General features: G+C 51.3%; 1 protein-coding gene across 6 annotated transcripts; it reads right to left on the reverse strand.

The window, feature by feature from the left end:
• Window positions 1–612: 612 nt before the first annotated feature.
• On the reverse strand, window positions 613–27,489 carry SH3GLB2 (SH3 domain containing GRB2 like, endophilin B2). Of its 6 annotated transcripts, XM_076355097.1 has the most exons (12): window positions 27,398–27,489; window positions 18,891–19,032; window positions 18,313–18,441; window positions 16,954–17,087; window positions 16,380–16,472; window positions 12,101–12,163; window positions 7,644–7,667; window positions 4,763–4,852; window positions 4,165–4,265; window positions 3,654–3,668; window positions 2,754–3,018; window positions 613–2,080 (listed from the first exon to the last, which is right to left on the reverse strand). In XM_076355097.1, the coding sequence occupies exons 1-12, from the start codon at window positions 27,458–27,460 to the stop codon at window positions 1,973–1,975; spliced, it is 1,227 nt and encodes a 408-aa protein (XP_076211212.1). In that variant the 5' UTR covers window positions 27,461–27,489; the 3' UTR covers window positions 613–1,972. The 6 variants fall into 6 exon arrangements, with proteins under 6 accessions (XP_076211212.1, XP_076211214.1, XP_076211213.1 ...); XM_076355099.1 differs by lacking the exon at window positions 12,101–12,163; XM_076355098.1 differs by lacking the exon at window positions 3,654–3,668.

Here is a 27,489-nt window from a genome sequence, read left to right on the forward strand (position 1 = left end):
AAAAGCGTAGAACTGTGGTAGTGGTAATCACTGCAAGTGTAAGACTAACTAAAACAGTAGCAGGGTGTGATTTCCCCATTCCCTTCCATTAGAGTTTAACTGTAGAAAAACTGAGCGCTATTGCTCCACTACAGAGCATTTCAACAGCTGCTTTTCCCAGGAGTTCTTTCCAAGCTGGCTGCTAGGGACAAGGCTTTAGGATTTTAAATTAGCAGCAGATCTAGTTTCCATAACAACGAAAAAGAGTCTGTTAGATCTAGGATAGCATTTCTAGTCTCTCAGCAGCTAAAGTCATACTGCTGCTCTATTTTTGCTTCAGGTTAAGGAGGAGCTGTTGTTTCTTAGAGTTCCTGAATCTGTAGTACAACTGAGATGTGTCATCTGGGAAAGGAACTGCAAGACATTAACAACCTTAAGGCATGTTGAGAGTTTCAGCTGGGACAGGAAGGATTGACAGCTTTGTTTTGCTTTTCCACCTGGCTTCCAAGACTGGGATAGCAGAAGGGATACCTGAGCTGCCTCCCTGCCGGCGCTGCTTGTCCCTACAGCCTGCAGTCGCACGGCTGGAGAGCAAGAGCAGCCCTGAACCCACACAAGACGCTGAGGCAGGAGGTCAGGCAGTTTGTTTATTGGCAAATAAGTGCTGAAAACCATGAGCCCTACATACACAGGTGCTCAGTGCCCTGTTACATTAGAGTGGTCACGACACCATTGGGGAAAGTGCAAAAGATCAACAAACAAGCAAAGTTAGTTTTGACATACTGAGGGGAAGGGTAGTGAACAGAGAGCTTGGTGCAGGTGAGTCTCTTCCATCCAGCTTGAGTGAAAACTAGTTACACAGCAGCAGAAGTCCTTTAGGCGAGCTCTAGCTGAAAAGCTCATTATAGGATTAAAAGGCATACACACCTGAGCACTCCCTTTGAGCTAAACCACCACGTACATCAAGGGCAGCCTGGATTGTTTAGTGTGTGCATGGCCAGGAATTGCTCATTCTTGGAGATAACAGCAAGTGGGATTACCCCTTACTGTACTAGGATGCACCAAGTCTGTTCACTGCTGAGATGGGAGGGGAAATAGTTAAATCAGTGATCTAGGGTGAAAATAAAGTCAGGCTAAAACATGCCTGGAACAGACACACTGAAAGAAAAGCCTGGACAATTAACACCGGGAGCAAAGCTTGTAAAAAGGCTTGTAAACTCTTTGCAGTCCAAGAGCAGTTTCTCAGAGGAAATGCAAGCAAGATGCATGGTCCCTTGCACTGAGGTTTGGTTTTTGACATACAGGCCCTATGTTATTAGGTTGGTCTTCACAAAGAAATTTCCTTCCAGCTTCAGGGGACAGTTCTAGACTGAAGCCATCAGGCACCACGATAGTAAGCATGGCTCTTAGAGAGCCCTGCATTACTGTTCTCCCACAGGTGAGCAAGGTGGACGGGTTTAACGGGCTGTTAATTCTTAGATTCAGCTTCCTTGCCTTAAGAGCTAGAACATGTCAGAGGGTTTGTGTGGGACGCTTCCCCACTGGAATGCTTGATGGTTTGACTTGGGCAATTCTACTGCTGAAGAACGGAGAGGACGGGAGGGGCAGACAGGCACTAACCCACACCAGACACAAGGGAAGTGTAACTTAAACTCCGTGAGCAGCTGCTGAGGGAGACAGCTTGCTGGCCCTGGGGAAGCCACTGCGATAAACAAGACTAGGGTAGGGTAGAAAAAAGTCATCAAGGAATCTTGCGCCATCAAGACTAACCTCAAAGCAGGCTGCACTGGTAGTTAACGAATTCAGTCTTGGGTGCCATCAGCCCTTTCCCAAAACCTTACTGTAACAGTTTTACCACATCTTTCCCACAATTCCTGTATTAGCAATGGAGTGTCGACCCTGAAGAGAGCAATGGTCTCGGATGAAGAAATCCGCATTAGAAGTGCCAGATGAGGGGTGCATTCTGCTTGTACATTCATCTTCCTGGAGACATTTAACTTAACAGTTCCAAGTAAGTGACAGGAACTTTCCCTTTCTGGTTCCCTCTTTCCCCTATGAGCCAGTCTGGATCCATGCCTGGCAGGCTGTACACAGTGATCATCTGGGGAGAGAAGACGGCATTAGACAGGACCTTGTTCTGCAGACAGCGCCAAGAGGTTTGGTCAGATGGGTACTGAAAGAACAATTAATTCCTGAAGTTCATTTAGCAGGCATCTGTGCCCTTTCCCTGGAGCCATCTGCAGCTTTAATAGGAGATCTACAGAAATCTGCCCAGTGATGTCCCTGTTGCCTTTTCATTTTCCAAATTGACTTAAGGTATTTTCACATACAGGGTGGCGTGATACTGCTGTGTCACCCCTTCTGAATACAAAAGTTCAGTCTAGTCAACGAAAGACTTTGAAACTTGCTGAATTTCCTTTTTTCTCAGCATGATTAGACCAGGCCTCCAGCCAGTAGCTTATCCCATTGCTCTCAGATAAGGTAGCTATATTTGAGGGTCACTGAAGATGCTAAGTATTGGGGTATTTTGTTAGCTGGGTTCAACTAGACTCCAATAGGAATAGAAGAGTTACTGGGGTGATACTCTTAAATAGCAAATGGCCATGAGCACAAGCTCACTGAAACTCAGCAGATACCAGTGTCAAGGAAAAGACTATTAGCAGTTCCATAAAACAGGGTTTTTAGGGGCAGGAAAAGTAACCAAGACCTTGCTGAGCATGCAGTGGGCTGCTAGGCAGTTAAAGCAAAGTTCAACGCAAAGGAAAGCTACCAACCTCATCTGCAAGAAGTGCCAGCTCGGTGCTGTCAGCTGCTTCATAATCATAGAGGACTCTGGCCTTCCGTGTCCCACTGGCAGGAGGCTTGACTTCATTTGGGTTCAGGACGCTCTCTGCCATGGTGTTAGGCACCCCAACAATCGTGGGCACAACTGGAATAGTAGGCACAGCAGGGAGTGTGGCAGCAGCGACAGCTGGAAGAGAGGTAGCAGCTGGGGGAGGAGATGTGGATTCTGCGTTGCCTACGAATGTGCCTGAAAATCTTACGCAGGAGAAAAAAGCAGAGTTCAGTAAGGCTCTAGTATGAGGAACCAAGAAAGAGCTCTTTCTTTCAGTAGTTACACTGCAGAGATGATGCTCAAGAGTTCCAGCTAACAGCTGTAACATACCTACGCTGCCCTTTGAGGGGGGAAATGCACTCAGTTCTTGGGTGCCGAGACTATGCAACAGGTAATATTTGTCTGCTTATTTTGATTCCAGTGTCCTGTTACAGGACTGGCACCTAACTTGCAGAGTACGAGAGTGAAGTGTGGCACCAGAGGGGGGTCTGGGCAGGTGCTATTCTTGGCCCTGCAGCTGTTTCGCTGGGTCCATTGTGCTGTGTCCTTGCCCTGCTCTCGCGTGGTCCGTGTTCTCTGTTTAGTCTGCTAGTTCTTCAGGAAAGGGACAGTCATTGTTGCTGTTAAACCGGACGCCACAACTGGAGGCTCCCAGGCTTTCTGGGCTCTCTAGATAGAGTAATGGGGCTCTGTCTCGTTTATCTGTAGGAATCCCCCCTCTGTACTAAGGGAGTACAGCTCTGGCCCCTGCTGGCCTTTGTAGCGAGTCTGCAGAGACTCCAGAGTTTGGCTGAGGTGAAGAGCTCTTAGAGCCACTCCTGTGCAACATCCTACTTACATTTCTCCTTTGGAGCTGCAAGCATGGAAAAGAATGGAACAGGAGTAGTGAGTGATCACGCAGAGACAACAGCCCCTCCTGGGTCAGGCCACCGCACTGATGCGACAGGTTGACAGACAAAACAGCCCTGCCCGCGCCCATGGGATGTGCAGCCAGCAGCACGGAATTAGTTACTGCTGCAGCTACGCACACTCAGGCTTGCTGCTTGGCAACAGGAATTTGTCTCCCATGTGATATAACTAATTTAGAGGAAGAACGTTCAAACTCTCATGGCCATCGTGCTTTGAGATGAATGTATAAAACCCAGATGAATCCAATGGCATTTAGCCTGCTCTAAATGCAATACCACCAGGATTGGTCATCATTCTGTAAGCTCAGAAGCTGTGTCAGAGCTTGGAGGGGGCTTTAAAACTTCTACCCAACATTATGATGCGGGATGGGGAAGGAGGCCTGAGCTAGGGGTAGCCAGCTGAGTAACCCTTAGAGAAGTAAAAGCAGTCTCTTGTCTCACCTGCCCAGTTGCTTCTGCAGGTCCAGCATGTATTGGTAACACTGAGCATAGTAGTTGGTCTGAGACTCCACAAACTCGTGGAGACAGCGAAGATGATTCACCTGGAGGGAGAAGTACCATAAGCTGGTCCATGAGTTTGGGTGCCAGGCACAGGAACTCTCTTCCTGCAGCTGCTACCTACCCCCACGGGAAGCAGACTTGTGCAGGCCAGTATTTAAAAGAGTTACTTGGTTGGCTTGAATACACTAATTTGTTAAGTTTGGGAATGTTGCATAGGCCCAAGGGTGATCTGAGAGAGGAGGCTGCTCCTGGCACTCTAGCCATGCCCATGTGGCTAGTCCACAGCTCTAGTGAGAGAACAACAAGGTTTTTCTGGCTTGGAAACATCTCAAGGACAGCAGAACTGCGGGTGTCACAGTGGCACTGCCTGTGCATGCTTCATTATGTTTTTAGTTTGAGCATTCCAGCATCCAAATTTATGACACCTTCTACCTCTACTCCCAGTGCAGGGCTCCGCCATCCTCTTGGCATTCTTCTAGAAAAGGGCCAAGAGTCTCTGTAGTCCCTGTCACCCCTTCAGTTACCTAGGAAGACTCACATGCGTGCTGCTGATCCCCTCCAGCAGGAGACGTGTCACCTCTGCCTGTCGATCAAACTCGGTCTGCGTGAGCCTCAGCTCGTGTTCTGCCTGCAAAACAGGACAGGGTGTTCAAGACAGCACAAGGCAAGGACCGCTATTGTGCCTCTTCCAGGGAGAGGCAACACCCACCTCCTCCAACCCCCCCCCTCCCTTCTGGCACTGAGACAAGTGTGCTGTTGGCTCAGTAGGAGCCACGTGCACCAGTGACACTGAGCATCAGGCACAAGACACCCTGGGTGAGAATCCCAGAGGCCTCTGGCTGTATTTCGGCTTGATTCCTGCTTGATCCTACACTGGATCACTGCAGGTCATGGAATGGCAGCTCAAGACTGATGCATCAAGCTAGGAAGCTCCTACTCCCACAAGACTAGAACGTGAAGATGGAGAGGCTTTGTTAATCCTGAGGTATGTGGAAAACCAGTCCCATGCCAGCACCTGTCCTTTTAACCTCCCCCCCCCCCAAGCCTATAGGCATCAGAATGTGACAACCTCCCTAACTGTCTCTCCAAAAGCACAACTTCTGCTGGTATCCTTTTTATTACCATAGAACAAAGGCTGAGGCCAGGGAGCATTTACTAAATTGCTGTTACTAACTACATCTCTCCGCAATGGAGATGAACGTCCCAATCCAACTTCTACCCAAGGCTCTCCTTTGAAGCTAGTTATTTATTTTGAGCTCGGAGGAATTAAACAATGGTTAACAGAAGGCAGCTATGCAACAGACATTGGGAATTCAGAGACAGATTGATACTGGAGACCCTCTTTACCGAACAGACAGAACACTTCTCCCCCCACACCAACAAACACTAGGGTAGTTTTGCAGTACCAGAATACCCAGGTGGATCGTTGCAAAGAGAAGAGCTCCAGAAGTGTTGGAACAGTCAGGTGCTCTGGTGCCTGCTCTCCCCTCCCCGCTGCCAGAGGGAAAGAGGTGGCAAACAGGCACTTTTGTTCTCTCTGGCACGCTTTACTCCTTAACACCAAGCAGAACGTGCCAGTTCCCTCTTAGGATGGCACAAAAGAGTGATGTCCACTCAGCTACAGCTTGCTGGAAGGAGTACGGGTTCTGTGTCCTTCTCCCCTTTCTCCAGGGGGGTGCAGCAATCGGAGGGCTGCCTGCCTCGGTACCGTGGTTCCTGCACGGCACCAGTTCTGTGACAGAGCTCCTTTTGCTGCTTTGGAAATGCCCTGATCAGTCTGGCCCAGGACTTGTTTGGATTTGACCCCGGAGAGCTAATCCAGACAGGCTGATAGTCTCAGAGCAGAGGCCACATCGCTGACGTTCCTGAGCAGGGTCACCCCAGAGGAGACCCAGCCTTCTCAGCAGGGCAAGCTGGAGGCGCTGCTGCGGGCCACTACACCTCTCATCTGGTAACAGCATTACCAGTACTGTTGCACAGCTAGGCTAGAACAAAGAAATGCTTTGACTGTCTTTTAATCAAATTTGTCTATTTTAAGCTACAACTGATCTATTTTCTTGCATCCTCTGTATGAAAGGGATTATTTAAAGGAGAAGGAGGAATGTAACAGGAAATACCAGTACAGAGCCTTACTAAGCACCAAGAGATTCTTGCTCCAGTGAGCTGAGCAGAGACTCCAGTAGCAGCAGAGCTATTTGAAACTTGTGACAGGCAGACCCAGCTCCATTTGGCACTGCCTGGGATTTGACCCATTGCCTCTCCCTGCTAGCTCTGAGCAGTTGCAGGATGTTGTTTCCCATAAAGCCAGCACTGGACCGTGACCTGGGAGGTCCCTTCCAGTCTTGTGCTTCTCCAAAACACGAAGAACTTTGAAGTTCCCTGACATACTTTGGTCTATCCAAGCAGGATTGACCAAAGGTAGAGGATAGAGGAACAGAGCCTTGCATGCTTATAGCTGACTGCAGTCTGCTTATTTGTTTGAGGGACTGAAGGATTTAAAGTACAGGATGAGCTGGTTCAAAAACAGCCAGTCTGCTCTGATGATGCATTTAGAGTAAGGCAGTAATAGGTTGCTATCATGCGCAGCATGCAGGAACGTGCCATTCTACCACCTTGCAGTTCAGGCTTCAGGCTAACGTCTGCTGGGGGTGTTTGAGGTACGAAAGGCAACGGGATCCCAGAAGGTGTCTCTGGAAGCTCCATACCATGCTGGAGCTCCACACAGAGCTCACCCTGATCTCTAGTCCACTAGCAGCCCTCCATCCATCTTCACGGATGAGTCACACTCCCCTTGCGGAGTCCAGAAAATAAACAAGATCTGGGACTTTGTCTCCATGGATCCACTCAGAAGGGGAAGTGCAGCTCACCCAGACAGAGTCAACTCCACGACAGGCTCCAAACCTCCCACCCTGCCCTCCTGACAGAGCTGTTCCCTCCGGCAGCTGGGGCTGTTCGCGGGGAAACACTCTGTCCTTGCTTCAGCTCTGCTCAGAGCTCCTGCTCGGACCCCACAACAAGCAGGCAAGGGGCTACTAGAGGCTAATGCATGGCACATGCAAAAGTGGAGCAGGCAGGGCCTTTGCCGCAGGAGCAGAGCTGAATCACTTCACAGCCCATCACCTCTGCTCCTGCGACACCGGTGCAGGGCTCTCAGTTGCCTTTTTATCACATACGCACGCCTGGTTTGCCTAGGAAGTCTCTCACACTAGGTACAGCCGACTGGCCCACGGGGCAGGCTCTTCCCAAGCCACTGTCAGAGTCGCACTGAACCATTACAGCTGCAGGATCAGGCCTGGGGCTGACAACAGCAACATCCCACTGATCCTCCCCTGCATGTGTGCAGGCACACAGCACCCCCACCCCCTAAACACCACCAGCATGCCCAGAAGGTTTGAGCACAGTTTCAGCTGGGTACTTACTTTTTCCACCTCGTCGCTCCAAAGCTGTAGGGGCCACAGAGCAACAGGAAAGGAGATCAGTGTTGGAGACGTCGAGAAGCACTCGGCATTAACACCAATCGGCAAGGACGCTCCGTGGACACAGCAGGCCAACTCCAGGGACAAACTAGCCCTTCACCCAGCAGCAGCTGCCAGATTGATGCCCCTTCCCCTCATTCCTGCACCCTCGAGCTCAGTTTCACAATGGGAGAGTAAGTCCATGACACCAGAGCCAGCGGCACTCCAGCTCTGGTCCCTGCCAGGGCTGTTACAGCAACTGCATTCAACGGGCTCCAGGAAGAAAAGGATTAAGCAGCAGAGTCCTCTGAACAGCAAGGGTTACCTTACTGAAGCCTGCAGAGGTTCATGTTGAAGGACAGCCCTTCTTTTAGGATTGCAGAGCGACAGGTGAGCCGCTTGAGCCCATGAACAGGGCCTGGGAACTGCTGTGAGCTCAAGCCAGACAGGGGCCAGTGTTCCTCACCCACTGGTCTAGAGAGCTCAGGTTAACGGGATCATAATCCAGCCAGTCTGCGCTACCAACAGGCATGTTCAGCTATGGGAAGGAGGAAGCAATGGCTGGATGCTGCCTTTGAGCCGGGCAAAACACCACGCTACTCCTTCCTACTCTCCTCACCCACAGGCGCACGTTCGGGGCAGCAGAACGCTGCCAGCTGCTTGCTGGGATCTGGCTCCAGGACATGAAACAGTTGACAACAAAAGTCACGCACAGCGATGGGAAAGGGAGAGAAGAGGTAGAAAAACACATTGATCCTTCCCAGAGGTCCTCGGCTTGGCCTTTCCTCAGCAGACAACTACTCCCTCAGCCCTGGCAACATGGAGAGAAATCCCCCTGGATCAACTGGGAGCGCACCAGCCTGCCAGCAACACCCCACGTCAGTGGGGCCGGGGGAGATGGCCTCCGAGGACCTCAGCTTCACCCTCTGATGTCACCTTTGCAGATCAGGGAAGCTCACCATAGCATGGCTGAATTTGCACTGCAGGCACCTGGGAAACCCTGCGCTGGATGCTGCGGTGTCAGAGGGAGAACACACGCTGTTTAGACCCAGGGTCTCCCAACTGAACCTTGTTGAGGTTTGCTCACCAGCAACTGCCCTCACATGGGCTGTGGCAGCCCCAGGTGCAGAGACAACTTCACCAGACAATACAAGGAGCACCTGCAGGAGCTGCCTGCACTGGTGAAGGACTGAAGCAGGAAGGTGTTATGCCAGGCTCCTTGGCTTGCTGCCTGCTCCTGTTCTGGCTTCTGCCCCCTGGCCTGCAGCTCAGCTCCTGTTCCACGGTACGTAGCCTGACCGGCACCTCTTCTTACTTGAGTGGAGTTATTGTAGCCTTACGATCGCAGGCTGTCCCTGTGCAGCGCTCAGTGCGCTGAGGCTGGGTGTTTTCTCTGACCTTTAGGAGGATGTTTTGTTACTGCAAAGCAGGAACTGGTTCAAATAAGGCCTGGGCAATTTCAGCCATGCGTGGGGACACAAGCCCCTTCCCCTTCTCAGTCTAAGAGCTCCTACTCTGGAAGGCAGATGGCGGGAAGATCCTTGTAGGCAGCTGAGAAGCAGGTCCTAGCCTGAACTGCTGCTCTGGCACAAGGTGTCTCCAGCACACCCTCGTGTTTTTGGAGCAAGGTTTACTACAGGGGCAATGGGAAGCTTTCACTCTGGCCACAGGTCTTCCTACTTAGATGCTGTAGACAGCACTTAAGCCATTTCAGGCCCATTTAATCATTGCAGTACCCGTTGAATTTGTAGCCAGATTTGTTTCTCTTCTGTTGGCCTTGCTGTGCAATCTCCAGCTCTGTCCCTGTGGTGCTCTGGGGCAGTCCAGCTTTGCCCAGATCTATCCCTGGGCGAAGGCACTATGCGGCTCTAGTCAGAAGTGTTTCAGACAGCTCAGGGAGCAGAAAAGGCCATGATCTGCGCCTGTCTACCTCCACCCCAGCTCCAGCCAGAGGAACCCTCTTTAAGGTACTCAATATGTTTTTCTTGGAATCGTTCCTAGGAGTACAGCGCATGGCAAGTGGCAGGGTCTGAGAGAAAGGGATATTGAGGCTTACACAGCCCACGTACACCTTCTTACACAAAAACAAAAGGTCAGTGTGGGAGAGAGGAGAAATGGCTCCTCAGGCTCCAACTCATATGAAACCAGGGAGGTGCTTATCTCCAGGTGGATCTAATTCCATCTAAGCCCTCCTGTTAGGGAAGGGGAGAAAATAAGAGCACAATGTTATCCACCTCTCCAAAAAACAACAACATAAATTTAGCATCCAAATCAGAGCTCTGCTGAGGGCATATGGTCCAGGAGAGAGCTGACCTGTTTGCTCACCTGTAAGAAAGTTGTTACCTGGGCATAAGCAATCTCTCCCTCCAGAAGGGAGCAGAGCTCAACAGCAAGGGGAGCAGCAGCCGCTGCTTTATACTGCCAGTACACACTAAGACTAAAATAGCACAAGGACTCTGGCCTGGAAGAAAAGCGGAGCGACAGTATGAGGAGCTCCTACCTTGCTGCAGTGCCTGACCCCTTGGGATGAATGCTGGGATTAGAGAGCTTGTTGCAAAGCAGTCCTGCCTGCAGGGAGCTGGGGAGCAGTCTGGGCTCAGCCCATGTTTTGCTAATGAGAGATGCCAACTGTTACTCAAGTCACCCCTGCTAGTGCAGCTGGACTTCAGGTGGCACTTCAACCGCCAGTTGCAACCTCTGAAATAGATGGTTTTGGAAGCCACAAGGACCACTGCTGGCCAGGCCAGCAGGTTTCCTACAGGCACTCCTGGTAGCAGGCCCTGCTGTGCAGCCATCAAACATGATGAAGTGATCAAGGTCAGTGCTGGCTGCTTACCCAGAGCAAGACGGTCTCCTAGAGCCCTGCTCTAACTGTCCCATATCATCATCACTGCTGTCAGAGCGTCTCTAGCAGAGCTCTGAAGAGGGACCACTGAACTAGGCAGAGACGTGCCAGGGTAGACGCCTGTGGGCTAAAAACCCCCCAAAATCTATTTCTCCTGTCATGTTACTGTGCTTGGCATCTGCTCCCCGGAACAGCTTTGCAATACAGCAAAAGCAGACCAGCTTGCAGTTTGGCGATGACTAGACATGTTCAACTGAGCATCTGGGCACTCTGCGAGATGCTAATTATGCAGATGCTTGCCTTCAGGTCTGCTTCAGAAAGCCTCGGGGAATGATCAGGATACCCTGGTCTAACCAGAGCTATTCAGAGGCAGGGAAAGCTCAGTTTCTCTCCTCTGATTCTCCTAGAGCTCAGTTTTAGGCCGTTACTGTGCTGTCCTGGGAACAGACCTTTCCAAGGGAGAACCAGAGCCACAGCCTTGCTGCTAGTTGCTGTACTGGGAGAGATGGAAACTGGGCAATTGCTACAGCATCACCAGTATCAGCTTCTTCCTAAGGAGTCTCATCACCGGGCCTGTTACCCATGGAAATAGTTTTCTAGCTATTGTGCAAAGCTATATCTGATCCCAGCATCACTCTCCAAGAAGGTCAGGACAGATCCCCCTGGGAACTAACACTGATGCTATCAGCTCAGACATACCTCTTTCTCCAAATGGGATGGGTTTCCCATTAACCAAATCCAACTTGTTTCCATGACGTTTTTTGTTTGCTAGAAGGCTCAGCTGTCCTTTTTCATATCTACAGATCCCACTCCCCAGCCCTTCCACTCCCAGATTATTCTATTAACAGGCATCAGTGTTGTTCTGAACGCTATTTAGGAAGCAAGATGATCAGTTTTCAACATTTTAACGAGAAATGTGACATTGTGCAATGGGGAGCCATGAACACAGCACAAACTCAATTGCTTGACCACAACCACTCAGTGCAACACAGCAGAGATGCAACGGGCTATTCACCCACCCCCAGCGCATCTGACTGCATAACAGCCGCCAACAGACAGGCCCCAAGATGAAAGGAAAAAAAAAATGACCTCTATTTGCAGAATAGACAAGCCTGCACTGTCAGCCTACTGCGTTACTGACACGATGGGTGGCAGAGAGATTCCTCCACCTTTGCTTCTCCTGACCAGCTACAAAGCCTCTGAGCACTGACACCACAGTACTGATCAGGCAGTCACGCACGTGACATTGCCAGTGTACAGCTGGAACCATCCAGAAAGGCTAACCTTTGAGGTTTTTTCCTTTCAATTGCTCCACTAGCAATAAAAAAAAAACCAGTCAGAAGATTCCCACTAGATTGGCAGAGAAACTGGAAAGCAAACCACGCAGCAAAAGTGCCAGACCCTGACCATGCACCCCCACAGGGGTGATCCGCATCCTTAAGGTTGAGTCAGAGGAACCCTGAGCAGCCCATGTCACATTAAAATGTTGAAAACATTTTAGGTCTGAGTTTAAGTCAGGTGAAGAGAGGGGCAGGAAGAGGTTGGAGAGGCAACATCTAGGAGGAGGCAATCTTACCGCTGATGCGCTGGCGGAGAGAACGTAATTACGAGGTCTAGTCTCCTGAAAGTCAGGCACAGCCTAGTGGGGGGAATAGAGTTTCATGTACAAGTCACGCAGAAGAGTCGATAGTTGGGCAACGGATGGAAGAAGGGACTAGTGTTTTTCTCCTGTCTGTGCTGGGAGCTTAGTTCAAATTCTTATGGGATGGCAGGAGGGAGCTCTCCCAACAGCCTGGGCAGCAGTGCATGGAAGCTCTCCTCAGGTGGAAGCCAGGCTTGTGCAGGAGGTGGACTGGCTCATGCAGTCACACCTGGTACCCGAACAGCAGATATTTCTACTGTTAGAAACTCTGCCTGTACTTACAGCTATCCGCTCATACGACGGCCAGTTGGAGTGGAGATGAGACAGCACAATCTCAAATGCATTTCCCATTCCCTTGCAGCCAGCAGGTTGCTCATGTCATGTTGGCTCAGTCCAGCGGGCAGGACCTTCCTTCCCCTTGCTTCCCGCCTACAGTCCTAAAGTGTCCCTGTACAGGGCCTTGTCCTTAAAGCAGGCATGTTTACTAGCGTCAGAGCATCCTTTCCACGATGCCTTTTAAAGAAACACATCTACTTGTTCTTACTCTCACCAAGCCTCTGGGCGTGTTTCCTCCTAACAGACTCAGATCTGCTATTTTCAGTAAGGGGCATGGCTTAGCCAAAGCAGATCTAGTCCAAAGCCTTGCTGTTGCCAAAGGTAGCGTATGAGTTTTCTGACCTCTGGGATGAAAACCTCCAAGCCACCTTCTCCGTAGCTAAACTTCTGCCCTGGGGCAGGAAGACTTAAGCACTCTGGAGGTTTTCCTCATTGGGAATGCAAGGGATCCAGTCCACCCCCACACAGGTGTGGGCTCACTAACCATCACTAACATGGTCTCTCTATTCAGCTCAGCTAAGACTAGGCCTCCTCCTAGGATGGCCTTTGGCTGTAGCATCACCCAAAGAGGTAAGCCAACGAGCTAGCTTACATCAGGACCACCACACCAGTGTGATGGATCAGGGTATCCCCCTGGCCAGCCTTTACTGCGCAGTGGGTTGGTGTGCAAGGCTGGCACGCAATCCAGCTGTAACCCAGCTACGTTGTTAATCCTCTCAGGCCCCACGTTTCCTCTCCCAGGTTAATCTCTTTGCAGCTCACCCAGATTTACTTATACACGCTGACCCCATTTGTTGGGTCCCGAGCAGCCTGCTGGAATGAGTGACCAGTGTGTGGAAGAGCAGTCAGGCAGTCCCAACAAGAAGAGATTTTTTTTTAAACCATCCAGGAGTTTTGGGGATGGCTGGAGGAAAGAATAAGGAGGAGCGATTCCTACTACAAGTCAAACCTGAATATAGGGAGAAAAAAATGCACCAGTGAGATTTGAGGCCAGCACAGCAACTAGGCTTGACCCCTCCCTGTGGGGAGAAGAGATGTTTCACAGAAATAGCTTTTTTTTTTTTGAAAAGATCAAAAGCAACTGAAGAAACCTCTCCTCCCATTCCCTGGTCTCCAGGGAGTCCCAAAACTAGTCACAGCACATGGGATGAAGGAGGCAAGCTGCTCTTGCACTCCTGTGCATGGAGAAGGTGTATTTGCAAGCAGTGGTCAAAAGGGACCCACCTCCCTCCCCCTTCCGCTCTTTAACAGGGAAAACGGGCAGAGCCCTGGAGCCTGGAGGACAGAACAGCACCGCAAACAGATCAACCTGCCTGTCATTGTCTCTGGGCTGCCTCCCTTCCAGGAGAGGGACTTGCCACCCAACCCGACCCTCCTCCTGCCTGCAGCCAGAGGAGCCTGCGTGGGTCTTTCCGGGAGCCCCTGCCTCTCTTGAGCACTGCTTGCAAGCAGCGTTGATAGAACCGAGTGCATGCTCCAGAGGGGCTGCAGGCAGCCAACAGATGCTCCCATCTTTCTGGAGCACCTTCTTCCCCAGGCAGCCACAGCCCTGACCATGCTCAGTACATGCTCCAGGGCCAGTCCCAATGGGACAAGGGAGATATGAATTTTCATTTAAAATGAGAAAGAGACAATGAGAGGTGTTAAAGAAAAAAAAAAAATCACAGCACTGTTAGCACAGTCAATACTCACATCTCCCTCACACTGAGCAAATTACAAAGAAACAAAACAAAAAGGTTAGTGAACAAAACAGCATCAACAGGAAGGACAAAGCACAAAGTCTGAGGGAAATGCACAAGCCCAGACACTCGAACAGCAGCTCACGGGTCTGGGCAGCAGCGCACTTGGAGGGTCAGTCACGAGACAGAAGCTGTAGGAACGCAAGTTTGCACTACAGAGGGGAGGAGCAGCAAGAGAGTGGTGAGCTGGGAGAGGTGTGATACTTTAGGCCAGCTTGGATAGAGAGGTGTGACACAGGACTCCAGGCATGTTACAGGGAACGTTGTCTAATGATGAGTTAACACACCTAGAGCAGAGGCAGCAGTTCTCCCCCCTGTGCTGGGAGCTTCCACCTGTGCCTTGTCCTCTAGTAGTCAGTGAGGCACCCAGAGCCCTGAGGCCAGGGACCCCACCTTTAAGCTAAGTTGGGGAAGAGACGGGTGCCCACAACAGCAGCTGAGGTTGCTCCTCTGTTGTGTGATCTCTGTTTTAAAGAAGCAGAGTGGCTGAAACGTGGCTTGGGGTGAACACCCTGGAAAGCCTGGACTGGCTCTGCATCCTGCCTGGGGCACCCCAGCCCTGCAGTTCCAGGGGGAAACCAAGTTTTTCTTTTCCAGCTACAGGGAAGTCCCTCACCCAAGGGTCTGTGTGCAGGTGAGAGGCCTTGGGATCACTTCATGTAGGAAGCAAGGTAAAGAGAAGGTGGAAAGGGAGGAAGCACAGGAGGTATCTGAATTCCTGCTCTGATTGGAGCCTAAGATAAAGCAATGGCCACCACTTCCCACTGAGACTGGGGGCACTGTCCCCTTCAGAAGGGGAAACGGGGATCCCTGAAGTTACCTTCAGTGGAGCTGGGTGACCTGACTGATGAGAGGAGGCTTTTTTTAAAAGGGCAGCTATCACTTTTATTCATGGCTTTCCCACATAGGCCTGAGCACTCTGTTAGACCTGCTGATGGAGGCTGATGAGCTTAGCACAGCTTCCCCATATGGCATGTATGCAGTTAGAGCTGGAGAAAAGGGAAAACACCTGGGAACTGGCCTCCCAGGGAGCTGCGAGGCCAGAGGCCCAGCTGAGCAGATGGCTAGAAAATGGGCTCATGGCAGGGCTCCTAGGCTGGGATCCCAGTGCATCCCAGAGACTGACTGACAAGGATTCTTGCCTGTTGTGATTGCACACATTTGCTAGTTGAGCTCCTGGCCCCAGGCTAGAAGCAGAACTTGGCAAGTCCTTGTGCCAACAGCCAGAGTGCTACAGGATGGCAATCTGCTTCAACAAGGCCCTCCAGGGAACCCATCAGTGCCCAGCTACATCCTCTCTGCCTCCTGCTACACCGTCTCTGCCCAGGGAGAGCCCAGCTCCAGGAGATGCCTCAGGCCCAGGGAGCACCCTGAGCTGACAGGTCTTGTCAGCCTCAGACAAGCACTTTGAAGCGCTTGTCCCCATTGCTCAGGCCTGCGGACAGTGACACTGGCAGACTTACCAGTCCCTTCTGCACTGCTCTGACCTGGGACCTTTGCTAGTTTACTTGCCATGAATTCCCCAAAGCCAGAGGACAAGACTAGCCTGTAACTAGACAGCACCATGAATTAAGTGAGTAGAGAGGCTGAAGGAAGGACCTCTTGGTAGACAGCCTGACACCGGCCAGCCCTTGCAGGCTCCCCTGGCACTCCTGCCTGGGGAAGACTGAGTTGGCAGAATCTTAACTAGTCTGAAAGCCTGGGACTGCTGCAGAGCCCCAGCATGCTCTCCCCTTGCGCACCTCCCAGCTCAGCTCTCTCTTGGCTTGCTTTGAGATCCCCAGGGAAACTTAGCAAGTCCTCAGAAGATGCAGCCTTTTAGTTACTAGCACAAATCGTCCAGTAGCCACTAGCAGTCAGGAGACAGGACCCTGGGTCAAGTAGACGTTTCCAGACTCTGGAAGCTCAGAACTATTTGTTTCAACAACTCCCCCATGGGAAGGCATCTGAGGAACAGGCGCGTGGCTCCTGCTCCCAGATCCCTTGCATACCAAATGAGCAATCCCCTCCACCCATGCCTGCCAGAGCCAGGACATAGTGGGGTAGCCTAATTTTTGTCCAGAGAGCATGTGGCATTGCTCATGTGAGCCAAGCCCTGGGACCAGAAGGACAGGGAGGGGAATGAGGGAAAAAGTTACCGCTGCTTTTGCCTCAGCAGCTTTGGCTTTCTTCAACCTGGCTTTGCAGGCATCCAGATCCAGGCGGCGGTTCTGCAGGATCCTCCGCTCTTTCTGGAAGAGACAGAAAATGGGATAAGAGCAGACTGCTTAGGAGCTGTTGGGGAGGGAAAGGGACAAGGTATCATCTAGGAATCAAATCTATTTCCTTATCAAAAAATGCTAGGGAGAAAGAAGCAGTTGCTATGTTCATCTCGTTAGCAAGAGTTTTGGGCCTGGCTGCCAGGGATACAGGCTAACCTTCTGGAAGCAGGGCAGCCTATGGGTGGGTGGTGCCCAGTAAGCTGCAGGAGTTGGGAAAGGAGTTACCTTCTTCATGCACATCAGCTGGCTATCCTTCCCTGCCGCAGAGGGAGCCCTGAGCAGATCTAGGATTGCTATTCCCCTATCCTTGCATTCTTTGAGGGGAGAGATATGGAGTCCTCCTTTCTCATAGGGAAGGAAAATGAGTTCTTCCAGGGCTGTCTCCCTCTCCCCCCACCCTCCTCATCTCCGCTGACATGACAAGCTTCCCCTTCCCTGCTACCATACTTACAGATATGGTTCGCCAATCCCCTTCCAGGAAGTTGCGCAGCGGGGTCAGGAAGTTGATGGAGGCAGAGTGGATGAAGTCCCGTTCTGCTGCACCTAAGCGCCTTTGAGTCTCTCCAACTTTTATCAAGGTCTTCCCTGCAATAACAGGAGCCTTCAACTCCAGGAGAAACCAATTAACATTGTGTTGGCTTCAGCCAACCCACCCAGAGCTACCAGGCTCCAGTGTTGGGGGACAGAGGCACAGTGTACCCTGCCTGGACAAGGTGACCATGCCTGTACCGCACCAGCTTCAGTTCTAACTACAATCTGCTTTTAGCTTGAGGCCTCTTCTTAGCTGCTCCCAGTGCAGCTTTGATCTTATCTATCTGCTGAGGCACTTACTCCACTGATGTCCTTTTACTGCTACACCTGCTTGCGCACAATGATCTTTGTTTGTCTCATAAAACAGAGGCACAGGAACAGAGCAGCAAATTAAAAAGCACCAGAGCAGAAAAAAAATGAGTTGATTAGGCAGTGCTGACTATAGATGCAGTTAGAGCTGTTCTGCCTATAACAGGACTCACTATTGAACAACTATTGATTTGGAGAGCGGTAACAAAGCTCGTGGCAGAGGCAAGGACAGCTGGAAGTTAAGGCTGTGCTTCTGTGCAGGTCTGCTGCTTAAAGAAGTCCAAAATTCCCCCAGGAAGGGGCAACTGTTAGGATTTAAGAGCAGAAAGACGCACTGTGGTCAGGAAGGGGCCTGTTGAGGCTTGTAGCCAAGCACCAACCTTCCCAATCTGTTTTCCTGTTCTCTTTCTGCTGGAGAAAGATTTCCACCCTCCGCTTGCAGGACACAGTTAAAGGATGGTTCTCCTGTTCAGAGTCTAGAAAGACTCTGTGCAACTAGATACCACCCTAGACTAAAAATATGCTCAAACTGGACAAAGCTAAAGCCATTCACTGCAACTCCCTGTTCAGGCCAGTTTAGAAAGCCACAGAATAGTTTGTGTCCTGTATCCAGTTCCACTAGCTACCCTGGACCCGCGTGTCTATTTCCTCTCTAGCTCTGCCAGACTTGAGGACCGTACTGGGAATGGGGGGACCCCTGCCCCTTTTCCCCCGCAGCATGGAGCACGCTTTGCTGTGGAGTAAGACTTGACTTCCTACCTCCAGATGGGCTGTTCGCTGCTGTGCTAGAAAACACCCTGCTCTGGCATCAGTTTTGACACGCTAATAGGCAGGTTGCCACAGGGGGAGCAGGCCACCCTGCCCCCTTCAAGAGGCATGCTGCGGAAGTCTTAACCCAAAACAGTAGTGGGGATACTCTCTTAGGAAGGGGTGGATTCCCAGGGCTTTTTAATTAGCCAGGCTGACTTACCATAAGGCGTCCCTGGCCCAAAGTCATTAGCTGCTTCTGTCATGTACTGTGCCAGCAGCTCCCCGTTGGTGACCCGGGAAGGCACCTTCCGGTCAAGCTTCTCATAGAGGAATTCTTCTACTCTGGCACCTGGAGTGAGGACACCACCAGCAGTTACAGGATGGAGGATGAAGGAGGGGCCCCTGGAACTGGCATTCATGGTAGCCCACCCCATACAGTCCTCAATCATGCACTGGATAGCAAACAGCAGCACTGGGAGAAGGTGTGCACTGGGAGAAGGTGTGCACTGGGAGAAGGTGTGCACTGGGAGAAGGTGTGCACTGGGAGAAGGTGTGCACTGGGAGAAGGTGTGCACTGGGAGAAGGTGTGCCCTCCCTTCCAACCATCTCCCAGTCCTCAGGAGCACGCCCAGGCATCTCTCAGCTACATAGGGAAGGAAGGACAGGCCCTGCAAAGACACGTGTCTTCCAACCCCCACAAACTCAGTGGAACAGGGCTCTCTGCCAGAGGGCATGTCTTTTAACACTGTTTGAGCTGCAGGAGAGATTTGTCCTTCAAGCAGTAGAAGCTGGACTTACTAGGGTTTGGCTGCAGCAGAACCTCAGTCTGACGCAAGATCTTCTCTGTCCAGTTCTTTGTGAAGTCTGCTCTGGCCAGAAGGTTTTCAAAGTGGGCATCTAGTTCAGTCTTCTCAGCCTGGCCCAACTTTTCTTCAGTAAACTGCAGGAAGGAGGTAGTCATTAGAAGGTCTGTTCTGCTAAAGCAAAATTAGTGTGCTACAGGGCTATTAAGAGACACTGAGGCTTCTTCTGTCTCACGCATTTATCTTAGAGTAAGGCTAAAAAGCCTTCAAGGTGTCATCTTTGTTCCCAGGCATCTTTCAGGGGAAGATGGCAAATTTTTGCCCAAGAGTGGAACAAATATTAAGCTAAAAATAGAGTCCAGGTTTGAGAGGTGTTCCAGAATAATAACTTTTAATAAGGTCTGGTACAAAAATACTCTAGTTGTGAGGAATCTATTTAAATATGCACATGGCTTGCAGTACTTCATGCAGGAGAGCAACAGACACCCTTCAGGTGAGGCAAGGTGCCAACTCCTTTCACCTCCTCCTAACCAACTCTATGTCCTGCAAATCCAATGGGATCAGGAATGCCACGACCACCTCACAAGTCAGGCTTTCTTCTCATCTTATTAGACAAGCATGTACACAACATTGGTTTTGCTACAGGGCTCGTGAGTGCCCTCTGACAGCCATCAGACTGACAGTGTCCGAGCGCTGCCTCCCAGCTCACCTCCTGCCTTGCTGGCAGCGAGCTGCCAACTGAGCACCTGAGGTTTAAGGAGGCTCAAACTCAGGATTTAGATTAAAAAAAACCAAACCACTTCCAGCAAGTGACTTCCTCTAGGACATGCAGGCTGGACAGGCTCTGAAGCAGGGTATTGAGAGAAATGTAACGGTGTCTGACTTCTCTCAGCACTCAGATTCATACTGGCAATGGACACTCCCTCCCTCCGTGATTCCTTTTAAGTTTAAAATTAGCAGCAGGGAAAAGCAGGCTGTGCAAGTCTTCAGTGTTTTCATACTGGGCAGTGACATATGACAAGCAAGGTTTGTCGGTCTGGAGGTGCAGCATCAGATGGCCTGGACACCCCCCATTGCTTCCTTGGGTGACTTCTGAGAGAAGAGCCTGTTCCCTCTCATCTCATCCCATCCCTTTCCACTCGCCTCTCAGTGATGTTGGCCAAGTTCAGTGTATTTTTAAGCACAATTTCCTGCTCTTGATGGAACCAGCATCTTGTTGGATCATACTAAAAGGCCCCTTTAGACAGCTATGCCACTTGGGATCCTACAGAGGTTGCAATTGTCCTTTTTGGCCCTTGTTGCTGACCTCTGGTGCCACTGTTGAGTTATCAGGACGTGGTACTGTACAATACCTGGTACAGTCAGGTGCCAAGAGATTAAAGCCTGGCTAAAACTCTTAGATGAAATATAACTCCTGTCTGATCTGCCATGTGCAGCTTCTGTTCTCCTCTCCCCTGTCCCACAGCTCAGCTCTAGATGGGCCAAGATGCCCTCTTCATGGGGTCTTGGTCTGGTGTCTGCTGCCCCTCCTGAAAGGCTTTCTGGCACGCTCTGTTCCTGTGGCTGCCCAACAGCCCCAGCTGTGTTCACACACAGTACAATGCTGGGAACAAAGTGAGATAAGGAGCAAGCCCAGAACGAGCACACGAGGCAGGCAAACAGCCTTTAGGAGTCCTGTTACCATCTGCGTGCAAATGTTACTAGATGTCCGAGATATACAAGCCCTGGAGGTATGTTTACACAGTGACCTGTTTGGGCAAGATTCGAGCTAGAGCCAGTGAACTGCTTTGCCAGATGTCGGCGGTGACAGATACTCAACCGCAAGGACAGTCACACTCCCTCCTGCAGCTCAGTGGGGACGGAGGACTCGCAACCATGCATGACCAGGGATTGCTTCACTAGTCTCTTCCTCAGCACCAGTAGCCCCTGGTTACTGGCACTTATTTTCACCTCAGTCTTGCCGTGGCCCCATGGCTATTGCTGGACACGGCTAAAAGCAGATTCGAGGTGAGAGGGTGTTTGTATTGCTTTGTACCCAACGTTTACGATTGTCTTCGGGGGCCGCACATGACTATCAGACATGTGTGAGTGGCTGAGGCTCTCTTCCTCTGTCACTGTTGGGAGCCCAGGGCTGTTTTCAGACTCTGCCAGGCTGGGCTGAGTCACTGCCATGCAGCAAACTGGGGCTTCCCAGGTATTTGGCACCAATTCTCCAGTCATCTGTTTAAGAGCTTTCTTAAACAAGCCAAGACTCTTTGATGCAAGTATAACAGTCTCCCTCGCCCCCCCTTCCCAGACAGCTTTTTGAAATCTCATCTCACTTTCAATTCCAGCTCTTCTTCCTGCAGTTTAGACTCTCCTGCACCAGCATCTGCCCTGGAGCTGTCAAGCCTAAACCCAGTTTCTTGTCAGCTTGTTACAGCATTGCTGCAGAGTCAGATCACTGCTGAAGCCCTCCAGCATCTCCACAGTGCTGCTGCCAGCCTCTTGAATCACTCCAGCTCTGGGGTCCTTTGCTATACTCACAAGCGGCATCTCCAAGCATCGCCATCCTTTGCGTCTGTTTTCTGCAACCCACCCCTTTGCCCGGTGCGGCGGAATAACATGGGTCATTTGCACAGCACTTGGCCAGGGAGCAGCCAGGACTCAGTCACTCAGTTCTTAGGTCAGGCACTAAAGCTGTTTGTCTTGCAAGAGGCCTGAGGACCCGCACCATGATCACTGCAAGCCTGGGCTATGCCAGAAGGGGAGGACGGGCAGGAATCTCAGTCACAGCCTGTGGCTCCAAAGGGTCAGGCCAGAAAACAATCTCTTATTCAGGCTTTCTTTCAGAGTTGGAAAGCAGGGCATGAACGTCATGAAGTGGGTGCAAGGGCACGGGAGGCTGTAGCTCACATGCTGGGAGGCTGTTGCTCCATTTACACTTAATTCCCTTAGTGCCTCCCTCACCCCTGCCCAGAAAGAAGTCAGCTATGCTGCAAAGTTCAGACCCAGGCACGGCCTCGGGGCAGTTGGTACCACTTCACTGAGGGTTGCTGCAGAGGGTGCTCTTTTCCTCCCCTGCAGCACACTTCTACCTCCTTGTCTGAGCACAGGGAGTCACTGATCTAGCTCAACTTGACCTCTAACATGACTTTTTGGGCAGATCTCTCTCGACTACACAGCAGTACTGGGAATGTGCCATCAGGTGCAGGGGAGAGCAGGACCACCTCTTGCAGAAGCAGCTTGTAGTGAGATCAGATGAAGCTTCTCGTGAAAGCATAGCCAGCGAAGGAGATTAGAGGTAAGTTACACCGCCTTATCCTATGAACTGGTTCTTTCTTATATCTGGTGCAAGTGGAGATCTGAGCTTTCAGGTGGCCACAGGTCTCAGCTGCTGATCCCCTCTTAAGTGGCTGCCCAAGTCAGTGTCCCCAGTGACAAGCAGGGTAGAACAGCAGCAGTTTATGAAGTCTGGCTACTCAAATGTTTCAAGCAGAACTCCCCCATAAAGAGCTTGGGTTCCTAGGAATTTGTTTTCATAACACTTACAGAAATTTCATTATTTTTTCTTCCCGTTGAACAGTCATAAGATTTCACTGTGAGGCCAAGAGATGCAGGAGAACAGACGAGCTGATAATACACTCATGCCTCCGGACTGTAAAAAGACAGATTAAAAATATTTTGTGTCTTGCTGCTCCTGGACTAGAGGCATTGGTGTCTTTTGCAGCACCAAATACTCCACGCTGCCACAAATGGGAGTGTTATTTGGTTGTATCAAGTTGACCTACAGGCTTGGTGCGTATCCACCTGGGAGAGAGTCAGGGCGGGCAGAGCACATGCAATTGCAGTGCCTGGGAACCTTAAGCTCCTCCATCCTGCCGCAGCCGAACTACTCCCATTTGTTTTCTAGGACCTGACGGTTGGGTCAACAGTCCTGCCCTGGACCAATTCCAGGATCTGCATCCTGGGATCACGTGCCAGGTCACGGTGTGAGAGGCCCCACTGATCCATCCCTGCAGCTGATCCAGCTGAGCACCAGTCCCGTCTTTGTGCAGGGAAGCCGATGAGGTGATTAATAATGCAGGGCAGCCTTTTGTCGAGTGCCACTCTCGCTCTCCAGGAAGAGGAGAGTCATGCTGCATTCCAGGGCATCAATAATTCAGCCAAAGGTTAGGTTTCCTCTGGGAGGCTTGGCTGGCCGGCAGGAATGCTAGATGCATTATCAGGGCCTGTGCGGGCAAGCAGGCTGACAGATCAGGAGAGCAGCTCTTGGGCGACAGGCCCAAAAGAAGCAAGACCATGCTGGACTGCAGTTAGGGCAGCTGCCTGCGTTCACAGCTTGGGGGAAAACTCCCCTTTCCCCAAGAGTTGGTAGAGACACTCCTGGGATGTCAGGAGGGTAAGCAAGTAGGGCTGAGCTGGATGGGTCCCTCTGCACTACAGCTACAATATCAAACAAGGCTGTGCCTACAGCCCTAGAGACTAAAGGCCATCAAGGTTAGGCTTTAAAATAGCACGTGTTGTTTCCTTTGCTGAAAGCATTAGCACCTTTCTCCCCTTTAAAGCGAGGGGAATAAAATCCCAGTGCTCCCGCTGAGTTATGCCAACACCATAGCTGTTTTGCAAAACGCAGCGTGAGTTGACTTGTGTGATTTTTCCATCCCTCTCCACTCCAGCTGGCCCAGGCCTGTATGCTGTGAGCTCTGACAGGGTAGCTGCAGCCCCTTTGCAGAGGATCTGGTGGCAGAGTCCAGGCCCTCATACCACTTGCAGGGTCCCCAGTTTTTCCAGCTTGACATTACTTATGACTTTCCACCTTAAATCACAAAGATCAAACCAGGGCCAGGAGTCTTAAACCAGGAATGGTCTCCTGCACCTGCCAGTAGATTTGGGCCGATGGATTTTCTGAAGCCTCTGAACAGCTTCATAATGCCCAGGCTATTGTAACATTTGTATTTGCAGTGACCAGAGGCATGACAGAATCAGTTCAGGCAAATCTACCTCCCACCTTGTTGCATGAGGAGAGAAGCCACAGCCGCTCAGTCAGCATCTAAAAACTACCTGAATCTCAACAGCTCTGGACCAGATACAGAATATGCTTCAAGTATTTGGTCACCAGGAGTCAGGAAAGCTAGGCTGTGAGCCAAGTGAAACTGTGCTAGAGGACAGAAGGAAGCCATTAGCAGGACAGCTCAGTTAACTCATGAGCAAGGCATTTAGGAGGGGAAAAAATACTCCCCTCATGGATTCATAGGCATGTTTCAAACGGAAACATGCTCTGTCCCATAACTCTGGCCTTCAAAACCCTTTTCTTAAGTCACCTCCTGTTCTCTTGACTTTTAAGGTGTCCAGCAACCAAGGTACCAACCCCAGTAAGGTCAGCAAGCAGAGGGGAAAAGTCTGTTTTATCACCTGAGTTCAGAGAGATGGGGGAGTCTGTCTTTCTTCAGGAGCTTCAAGATAGAATAAGTCAACCTCTAGCTGCTAGTAGTAATTACATTAGCAGTGGGATAAGCATCCAAAAGCTGTACTCATGCTTGGGCAATTTCACCCAGAGCCAGTTTACATCAGAACTGACAAAAGACAAACACCTACAATTATTTCCAGACATCCCCGAGACAGCCTGGCTTGCAGCCTGTCTAGAACAGAGACATCCAATGTGTTACCTTTGGAAGGGGAGATGCCAGTTCTGTAGGGAAGCTGGAGCTGCTAGCATAGCTTCCTCTGCAGAGGTTTGGGATCAAACCCACTTACTGATAACTGGAAGGTGCAGCTGATCAAAGAGAAAGGCCTTATTCTTCTTCAGTGAAGATGAAGAGCGTGACCTGTTTGAAGTATCTCTGCAGGCGACAGAGCTGTTAGGGGCTATGTGCTGCATCCCCTCTGAAGACGCTTACTCGATGGCTGTGACTGGTGGTGCAAGTGTCAATACAGTACATCCTTGAGTGGGATGCTGAATCCTACAAGAGCTCTTTATCCTTGCAGCTGCCCAAGCCTAGAAGCTTGTTCCCCACTCGCAGGGCAGCAGTGCTGACCACCGCCTCCCTCCTCTACTTCACCTACTTCTACTACCTGTTTTTTCTGAAGAACGTAAGAGATGCCATGAAGCCCACAAGGCACCGCCTGGTCAGGGAGCCGCATACATGAGCCTGGTAAGATAGTTACTGCTCATACAGCTGCTTTGTCACAGCCACCTCTGGCCTGCTCCTGCTGGAGACGGGTACAGGATTGCCCACCCAGGAGCACACAAGCCCTTCAAGCTGCCTAGCTTCTCCTCAAGTAGGAGCCCTGCCAACTGGTGCCTGAGCCTAGGAAAAGCCGTGTAAAGGCAGCAGTGGGTTTTTGAGTTTGTTTTTTCTTCTTTTTGGTCATGAGAGAGGTCAAGCCTAGCCCAAAATCCTTCAGCCAGCACCTGCATTAGGTTGTATTTGACAGGTTTCAAACCAGGACTGCTCCTGCACTAAGCCTCAGGGAAGCCACCCCAGAGGTGGTGTGCTGACCATGCTCTGCCTCCTTCCCCCCTTGCTGAGCAATGCTACAGCCCTTCTTCCAGTTCGAGTTAAGCTCTTCTGTGTTGGCCAGACATCTCAGACAGCAATAGCTAATGCTGTCTGAGTGGCACAGCACATAATGGCTAGTCCATTTATCTCCCAGTCACTGCAGTTCCAGTAAAACATCGCTTTGTTAAATGCCTGGAGCCAAAGAAAGCATCTCCAATGCTATAGAAAACTGAGCTTATTCTAGGCAGGTCTTATTCCCCTCCTGGAAGATCTGCTGTGCTAAAGAGTGCTACAAACCTAATCCTCATTGCCAACAGCAGACCTCAACTGTGATTTCTGGCTCTTGGTGGAGATAAGGGCAGTGCTCACCCACACTAGCAGCAGGACTCTATGGGGACAGCCCAAATAGGCCTATTTTCCCCAGCAATCAGACTTCAGAAAGTGGTTTTCAGCCTCAGCAATCCATTTCCTTCCAGCCTCCCCTCCTTACACAAACACCTGCATGCTGTCCACAAGTACTAACTGCCCATTTTGTGTCAAGAAATTACTACTGTAATTAGTCATATGAATATTCATATATGAGATTATGTGGAGTAGGTGTAGCAGGCAGAAGCCCCTATTTATAAACGCCTCCTTGCTCTAGAATCACTGTGTGCAGACACTGTTCCCATGCCTGTCTCCTTCCTACGCCTTGAAGCTAAAACCCACTTATCAGAGACTTACAATAAGGCTTCTAAACACAAGATTTCTTTACAGCATTTCTTCCTTTCTTTTGCTACCAAGGTCATTTGCATGAGAAGAGCATCTTTAAGCCTTCCATCTGCTCCTTATTTTGCACCTGTAGTTAATATCTCTCTTTTTCATAACATATGACTCATTGGCACGGTTACAGGAGGTGATATCTGTTTACAGGAGACCAGTTCCTAAAAGAGCCAGAATTACTCCACTGCGCAGAAGGTTTGGAACAAGACGGCACTGCTCTGTTTATCAACCCCCACACAATAGGTAGAACAAGCTGCCCAGTCCCAGAGTCACCAGCTGGACTTCACTTCTCTGGCAGGATCCCAACCAACTCTGACTTGCCTCTCTCCTGCCCAACCGAGAGCAGTTTTCCAGTTATTACGCCCAAGGAGCGGACAGACTCAGCAGCCACATCTCACCACCCGCTGCACGCTTTGCTCCTCACGGGTAGCCAAGTTTCTTCACTCCACAGCTCCAGGGGGTCACTTCATCCCCAAGCAGCTCCTGATCTCAAGTTTGCGAGGGATGGTCCCGATGCCACGTTAGCCCACCACCGAGACACTACCTGCTCAGTCTCAGCAGCTCACTGAAGCGAAGCATCACTTCAACGGTACCGTGTTTTGCCAGGGCCTGGGAGCTACTGCTCCCTGACCTCCCGAGGGACTGAAGTGCAGACCATCTGCAAGGCCACCTCTGCCACATCTCCCTGGCAAAAGGGCGCAGTTCCCTGATGCGTCTGGGCACAGCTAACTGAGCAGCTGTTTGCAAGATAAGCTTTTCTTTAAAACCAACGACCGTGAGGCAAGCGATGTCCTCTCCACACTCCTCTCCCCCCCTCCCCGCTCAAGTCAAGGTTTTGGCTAGGAGCATCCCTGGGGCCGCGTGCCCTGTTAACCTTTACCAGACAGCCTCAGCTCAGCTCCTGCTCGGGGTCACTCAGCACCGCTCGGAGCCCCCGGTGCCCAGCGGCGGCTGCTCCCGGGGCTGTGGTTCAGTCAAGCAGACCCACCCAGCTCCAAACCCACTTTCCAGCCTCCCTCGGGCTGGGAAAAAAGCGCCCTGGCTCCGCTGTGGCCTCGGCCCGCGGGTCCCAGGGTGCGGCGCGGGACGCTCCGTGTCTGTGAGACAGGAGAGAGGGAGGGAGCGGGAAGATGCTGCCGGGGGAAGGCCCGGCAGCCGCAGGCGAGCCCCGGCCGAGGGAGCCGGGCAGGCCCGAGCCCCCCCCCCCCCCCGGAGGGCGCCGTTGCCACGGCGACGCGCTGCGGCCCGGCCGCCTCACCTGCATGGCGCGGGAGAAGAAGACCCCCGCGTCCGACGCCAGCTTCTTCACGTTGAAGTCCATGGCGGCGCCGGCAGCCGCCTCCCGCCGCG

This window comes from Aptenodytes patagonicus, chromosome 18 (genome assembly GCF_965638725.1).
Source record: "Aptenodytes patagonicus chromosome 18, bAptPat1.pri.cur, whole genome shotgun sequence".
Lineage (NCBI taxonomy): Eukaryota > Metazoa > Chordata > Aves > Sphenisciformes > Spheniscidae > Aptenodytes > Aptenodytes patagonicus.